Here is a 7,925-nt window from a genome sequence, read left to right as displayed (position 1 = left end):
CATTGAGAGCGTGCTTCGGGGCTGCCTTTGGAGGGATGAAACGGACTTTGGATGCTCTAATCCCTTCAAAGTAAGGCCTTTCCTCCTCCGTAGTGTAGCGAACGCTGCTGATCTCGCCGCTCCGGTTGGTCTTGACTCCAACGACCCTCTCATTGGGTCTAGGTGGAAGGATCCTTGTGCCGATTGGTACCTTGATAGTGGTCTTCGTCTTGGATGATGGTCCTTTGAGGAGTAGGGGTTGTGGTGGTGCGGTGAGAACTGGTTGAGCATGGTAAGATTGGGCGGAGCTGCGTTGGCGTAATGGCATGGCTTCTAGCTGACGCTCTGTGTTGGCCGGGACGAGAGCACGGGCATCGGGGTCTTCCACTGGCTCCATGTTGAGGTTAAAGGGGACGACTTCCCAATCATCGTGGTACTTCTCGGCCATTGGAGTAGCAAGGAACTAATAAAATTTTAATTGAAGTAGAGCTAATTAAGCTCTAATTGAAGGAGAGAAAGCTTGGTGGCTTGGTGTCTGAAAACTGAGGTCAGGGGTCTGTTTATATAGGGGTCAAAAGGATGCCTCTATGGGTTGTTCGGGTTGCTCCCGTCGATGTGCGTGCGAAACTTTCCATCCGAGGGATTATTCGGATCACCCTAAGTGCATTTTCCATAACAGAGAAAGTCGGGACCGAGGGGGAACAGGGGCTGGGCGCCCGCCCACTTGACCTGGGCGCCCGCCCTCTCTCTGGCCCCTCTGTGGGTCCACTTTTCCGAGCGCGTTTCTAGATGCGAAATTATTTAGAAAAATATATATATATGCCCCAAAACCATCAGACCAAAAGTGTCGGGCTCTAATTTTCTATGGGAAGGTAAAAATGGACTACGTCTATTTCTTCAAATTCCTCATTGGGCTCTAAAAATAATTTAAGACGTTGACCATTTACCTTGAATAACGTACCTTCGCTATTTTGAAGTTTGATAGCTCCGTGGGATGATGAATTGATTACCTTGAATGGTCCTTCCCATTTGCTCCGGAGTTTTCCATGCCCGAAAAGCTTTACCCTGGAATTAAAAAGTAATACCTTATCTCCGGGTGTGAACTCCTTCTTCTTGATTATCTTGTCATGCCACCTCTTGACTCTTTCTTTGTAGATCTTTGAATTGTGATATGCCTTCTCTCGCCATTCTTCCAATTCTGATAGTTGCATTCTTCTATAATCTCCAGCAACATCTAGGTCCATATTCCATCTCTTTATGGCCCAGTGTGCTTTGAACTCTAGTTCAACAGGTAGATGGCAAGTCTTTCCGTACACCAATTGGTATGGAGACATTCCAATTGGGGTCTTGTATGCTGTCCGGTATGCCCAGAGTGCATCGGGTAACTTGTCTTTCCACGCCGTTCCCATTTCATTTACTGTCTTCTGAAGAATATTCTTGATTTGTTTGTTGGAAGTCTCTGCTTGGCCACTTGTCTGAGGATGATAGGGGGTAGCGACGTTGTGACGGATTCCATGTCTTGATAGATATTGCTTGAAGCGTTTGTCGATGAAGTGTGCTCCTCCATCACTTATCACTACTCTGGGAACTCCAAATCTTGGAAATATAATTTCTTCAAACATCCTCTTTGAACTGACGTTGTCGGCATGCTTGCAAGGTAATGCCTCTACCCACTTGGAGACATAGTCAACCGCCACCAAGATGTACTCGCACTTCTTTGATGGAGGAAATGGACCCATGTAGTCTATTCCCCAGACATCGAAGAGCTCAATCTGAAGGTTGTTGGTGAGTGGCATTGCATCCCTTGTATTTATGTTTCCGTGCCTTTGACATGGCCCACATCTTCTGATATATTGCTTCGTGTCTTCATACATTGTAGGCCAATAGAATCCACACTGCCAGATCTTTGAATGTGTACGGAATGCTCCATAGTGACCTCCATATGGTGATGAATGACATCTGTCAATGATCTTCCATCCTTCCTCAGTGGTCACACATCTCCTGAGTAAGCCATCAAAGCAAACTCGGAAGAGGTATGGCTCATCCCATATATGTGAACGACTTTCTTGAATAAGCTTCTTCTTGTTTGCTCCTGGTGGTACATACCCTGAAACCATAAAATTAACAATATCTGCATACCAAGGGTCAGACCTGTTAATCCCGTAGAGCATGTCGTCCCGGAGTGAATCATTGATTGGGGTTTCCTGTGGACTCTTAAAATACATTCTAGACAGGTGATCAGCAACAGAATTTTCTACTCCCTTTTTATCTTTTATTTCTAAGTCAAATTCTTGGAGTAATAAAATCCATCTAATCAGGCGAGGTTTAGCGTCTTTTTTAGTGAGCAAATATTTTAGTGCAGCATGATCAGTGTAAACAATTATTTTAGCTCCAACTAAATAAGATCTAAATTTGTCAATGGCAAAGACAACAGCCAGAAGCTCTTTTTCAGTGGTTGCATAATTGAGTTGAGCTCCTGTCAAAGTTTTACTGGCATAAGCAATTGAATGATGCTTCTTATCTTTAGTTTGTCCCAATACTGCCCCCACAGCATAATCACTAGCATCACACATAATTTCAAAAGGTAACGACCAATCAGGGGGTTGAATGATTGGTGCAGAGATGAGTGCTTTCTTTAATAAATTGAAAGATGTTAGACATGCATCATCAAATTCGAAAGGAGCATCCTTGGCTAGCAAAAGAGTAAGTGGTCTAGCAATGAATGAAAAATCTTTTATGAATCTACGATAAAAACCAGCATGGCCAAGAAAGCTTTGAATTCCTTTTATATTCACAGGTGGAGGTAGTTGTTCAATTACTTCAATTTTAGCTTTGTCTACCTCAATCCCTCTTTCAGACACAAAGTGTCCTAGCACTATTCCTTCCCTAACCATAAAATGACATTTTTCCCAATTAAGGATTAAGTGCTTTTCTTCACATCTTTGCAAAACCTTATCTAAGTTTTCAAGACAACTATCAAAAGTTTTTCCATAAACAGAGAAATCATCCATGAAAACTTCCATAATCTCTTCAATCATATCAGAAAATATAGACATCATGCATCTTTGAAAAGAAGCTGGTGCATTACATAACCCAAAAGACATTCTACGATAAGCATAAGTTCCATAAGGGCATGTAAAAGTGGTTTTGCTTTGATCATCAGGATGGATCGGGATTTGATGATACCCTGAATATCCATCTAAGAAACAAAAGAATGAATGGTTTGCTAACCGCTCTAGCATCTCATCTATAAAAGGTAAGGGAAAGTGATCTTTTCTCGTGGCTTTGTTTAGTTTTCTATAGTCTATGCACATCCGCCATCCTGTGACGGTGCGTTGCGGAATTAGCTCGTTCTTTTCATTCATAATAACTGTCATGCCTCCCTTTTTGGGCACAACTTGGACTGGGCTCACCCACTCACTGTGCGGCACAGGATATATAATCCCTGCATGCAGCAACTTAATAACTTCCTTTTTAACTACCTCTCTCATAGTGTTGTTAAGTCTACGTTGGGGTTCTTGAGAGGGTGTAACAGAAGGATCCGTTGGAATACGATGGGTACAAATCATAGGACTGATTCCTGTAAGATCTTGAAGTGAGTAGCCAAAAACCGAGTGATGTTTCTCAAGAATGGTCATTAATCGCAGAGTTTGATCCTGAGTGAGTTTATCGCTAATGATCATAGGGAACTCTGGATTATTGTTTAGGAAAGCATAGGTAAGACCGGGTGGTAAAGTTTTAAGTTCTATGGGGGGTCTAGGTGTTTCTGCAAACTCATCTAAGGGTTCAGGCTCGGAAGGTTCGTCTTCTTCTTCTGTGAAGAAAGGAGTTTCGTCTTCTAAGTCTGGTTCATCTAAAAGCTCTAGAGATGCAGCCTTTACTTCCTCCATAGGATCAAGCAAAAGATATGACTCGGCCTTATTATTTAAGGAGTGTGAAATTATTATTGGGAATTTAAAAGTTTTTCCAAAAGAAATGTGTAGCTTTCCAGTATGACCTTCATAAAGGAGTCTTCTAAAAGGTTGTCCTATCAATAGGTCGAAGTCCCATGTATCAAAGATATAAAAGTTCAAATGAACCATGGAGCCTTCTACCGTAAGAGGTAGGACATTAATAATTCCAAGACTGGGGACTAATCGTCCCGAAGATTCCTTTATGACCTTTGTTGTGGGGGTTAAGATAAGATTTTTAAATAGTTTAAGTGCAAAGGATTCAGACATAATGTTGATCCCCACAACAGGATTATAAAGAGCATTAAATCGATCAGAATTATAAGCACAGCGTATAGTTATAGAGGGTGTGTCCAAACGGATCACATCAGAGGAAAGCTCTGATTCCTCCAACCATTCGCTACTCATTACTGAGATAAGCTCTCTAAATTGATATTCACTTGGTAAATAAATGCTAAACTGGCCGTTTTGGGGTTTGTCAATAGAAGGTAGTTTGAAATATTTCCAAAATCGGCAAAAAGATCGGATTCTATATCCAGCATGAAGTCCGGTAGTGGAATTTCTTCCTCTTGTGGCTCAGAACTTGGGATAGCTAAAGTAGATGAAGAATTTGGCAGAGTGTCTACTTCGGCTTCGTAGGTTTCATCATGAAGGGTATTATCCATCTCAGCTTCTAGGATTCTATCTAGGATCACTCTTGCTTCATCTGCAGGGATGCGAAAGAAAGAACCTCTAGACATTGTGTGTAGCATTTGTTTGTGATTTCTATGAAGACCTCGAAAAAAGTGAAATAAAAGAACAGGGTCTTCAAGATTAAGGTTTGGACCAGATTCTAAAAGATCAGAAAAACGTTTCCAGGATTTTCCCAAAGTTTCATTATCTTTTTGTTTAAAAGATAGGACTTCGAGTCTAAGGTCGGCTATACGGTCAAGGGAATAGAAATCTAGACAAAAGTTGGCTCGTAAAACTCCCCATTCACCTTGTTGTTGACTTACCTTCTGACTGTACCATTGTCTAGCTTCTCCCCTTAGAGAAAAAGGAAAAAGCTTCCAACGTAAAGTCTTATCAGAAATGCCTTCAATGCGAAGACAATCACATGTTTGCTCAAAATCTCTAATATGAAGGTAAGGGTTTTCGTCTTCCTTTCCCGAAAAAGATAGGTTTTGAATCATGGCAATCAACCTAGAACTTAACTTATACTGGGGTGTTTGGATATGCTGTGATGATTCCCATGGTAAAAGGTCAGTTGCTAAAGGGATTGCAGACTCATGGATCGATTTAGAATTTTGGTTTTCCATAAGGTAAGAATAAAGAAAATAAATAAAGAATATAAAAGATAAGAAAAGATAAAAGTATAGATACAAGCTAGTAGCAAGACTCAGGTTATCTCAGCAACCGTCTTTCTCCCCGGCAACGGCGCCAGAAATGCTTGTTGATATTTGGGAACGCAATAAGGAATTGATCCGCAAGCTCACGGATATCGGTGAGCACTTCACCCGGGAAATTATCCAGAGTATCGTATTTATTTTTTTTACCACTAGGATTAAGAGTGCGTCTGACTAACCGGTCTATTACTACTAACCTTTAGGCACAAAGAATGTCTTTCGATATGAGTGATAAATAGAGAAGACTGCAACCGTAGTCTCCTTCTAACCTTGGTAAGGATGATCTACTGTTATAATGGGGAGGCTAACGGAATCTAGACACCACAAAGGATGTTCGACCCGCACCTATAAACCCTATCCTTCCTGCTAACGAGATGTGATCTACAAAGGTAGCTCGGAATTGTCACGTTCCTCACTACTACCACGGTCCAGCTAGTCAGGGAATATCTATGAGTACCCCAGCCTAAACACCACGTTTACGCCAGCAATGATTACTCTAAACTCTACGCGAAGAGATTAAAGTAAACTCATAAACCATAAGAACAATAAAACAAGAACTTACTAGAATTTAGAAGTCGAATTACTGAAGAATCCTAGGAGCAAGCTTCGGGTTAGGAAAACTTGATCCCGCAGGTACAAGCTTGGAGTAGACACCGACAGGCCGAGCTTCCTCCACTCTACACCTCCACTCTATCTCTCTCAATCTAGTAGAAACTAGAAGATCTATTTCTACCTTACATTGATTGCTAAGCCTAAAAAGAAATATTAATTAGAGAAGAGGTTTTCCTTCGAGGGCACCCCTCAGTCTCTATGATAATTTCTTCATGTCTTCTCCAGGGGCCAGGGGGGCCTTGCTTATATAGTCCTTCCCTTCTATGCGTTTTTGGGTCGATAGCCGAGGTGGTACTATGTTTTTCTTGATCCAATAGGTCGGTGGAATATCCCGAACAAAAGAGTCCTGATTTGGCTCCAGCAGGGGGGCGGGCGCCCAGGCTTCCACGGCGGGCGCCCTGGGCCTGGCCCAGCTTCGCCTCCGCTTCGGTCTCGTGGCTTATGGAGTCTTCTAGATGATGTAAAATTACGCGGTGCGTTGATATCTCTATGTAATCCCGACATGTGGGCCTTTCTTCCTTATTTCCTCATAACCCCCTGCAGAAATAGATAAACAACAAAACTCGTGGAATTCTATCAGATCAAACCCTAATTCTAGGTGTTGGTTGCATATTGGTCCTTTCTCTTGTTTATTTGATAATTAAAATTGATACTTAAGAACTGTCAACACTTTCCATTTTCTTCAAGAACAGGATGAAGCTCATTTTTTATACCTAACTGTACCATGTCGAAGCGTGAATTGAGTCCTTCCTTTGTCTTCATCTTGATATCTAGCAATGTGCCAATTAGGCTTTCGAACACGTTCTTCTAGACGTGCATACCATCGATCGTGTGTCGTATGTCCAATTCTTTCTAGTATAGCAAATACTCGAAGAAAATGGACTTCTTGTTGAATGTTGCCACTAGAGTTCGTTTGACATCCTTTCTTGGTTTTCCGACCTTTGTCTTCTTTCCGAAAACAAAGTTGATGTTGCTCACTATTTTAAAAACTCTCTGGCCTTTGCTATTACCTGATGGTGCATCTGAGTTCCTTTCATCATTATTATCGAAGTACTTATCCATCTTTTTCAAGCGGTACCTGTGCCCTTTTGATAAGAAGCATCTATGCCTGATGTACACTATTTTCTTAGATGCATTAAGGGACACGTAATGGGTTCCATCTATGCACACCACACAACCAACCTTTCCCTTGAATTGCCCTGACAATGTGAAGAGAGCAGGGTAATCATTGATCGTAACAAAAATAATTGCTCTCAGTGTGAATGAATCTTTGCAATACTCGTCCATCATTTGAACACCTTGTATCCATAACATTTTAATCTCCTTCATTAAGGGATCCAAGAAAACATCCATGTAAACTCCAAGTTGGACTGGTCTAGAGATAAGTATGGTTAGCAAAAGGTATTTTCGCTTCTGCATCAACCATGGAGGAAGGTTGTAGATGGTGAGAATCACTGGCCATGTGCTGTGCTTGCTGCTCCTATCAGCAAATGGATTCATTCCATCAGTACTCAGTGCAAACCTAACATTTCTTGGTTCGCTGGCAAAGTCTTGATGGTTCTCATTAAAATCTTGCCACTGCTTTCCATCGGCTGGATGGTGAAGCTTGCCATCATTTTTGTGCTCATCTGAAGCATGCCAACTCATAAATTTTGCATCGTCAGGGTTAGGAAACAAACTCCTTAGTCGATCTACCACTGGAAGGTACCACATCACTAAAGCAGTAATCTTTTTCTGCGCATAATAATCAACCTCTTCTTTATCTTTGCTAGTGGGTTTTGGACTCTGCTGGGTCTTCTTTTGAGTCTTCTTTCGCTTCTTCCCAGCTTTACACATGGAGGCAGCACAATCCTCCTATCGAAAGTCTTTATTTATCTTATACCGACTTGCACCACACTTTGGACACCTATCCAAGTCCTTGTATTCATCATCGCGATATAGGATACAATAATTCCTACACGCATGGATCTTCTCGACACCCATAGTGAGCGGACTGATC

General features: G+C 41.7%; 1 protein-coding gene across 1 annotated transcript; it reads right to left on the bottom strand.

Annotated features, from left to right (window-relative positions):
• LOC110429698 lies at positions 999-2,873 on the bottom strand (the record flags this gene model as incomplete). Its single annotated transcript, XM_021446060.1, has 3 exons — positions 2,471-2,873; positions 1,960-2,086; positions 999-1,824 (listed from the first exon to the last, which is right to left on the bottom strand). Coding segments are annotated over exons 1-3 (1,356 nt in total), but the record flags the coding sequence as incomplete, so codon positions are not given.

The sequence above is a fragment of the Sorghum bicolor genome, chromosome 8, assembly GCF_000003195.3.
Source record: "Sorghum bicolor cultivar BTx623 chromosome 8, Sorghum_bicolor_NCBIv3, whole genome shotgun sequence".
Classification (NCBI taxonomy): domain Eukaryota; kingdom Viridiplantae; phylum Streptophyta; class Magnoliopsida; order Poales; family Poaceae; genus Sorghum; species Sorghum bicolor.
Note: the sequence above shows the minus strand (reverse complement) of the source record. Positions and strands in the feature narration are given on the sequence as shown.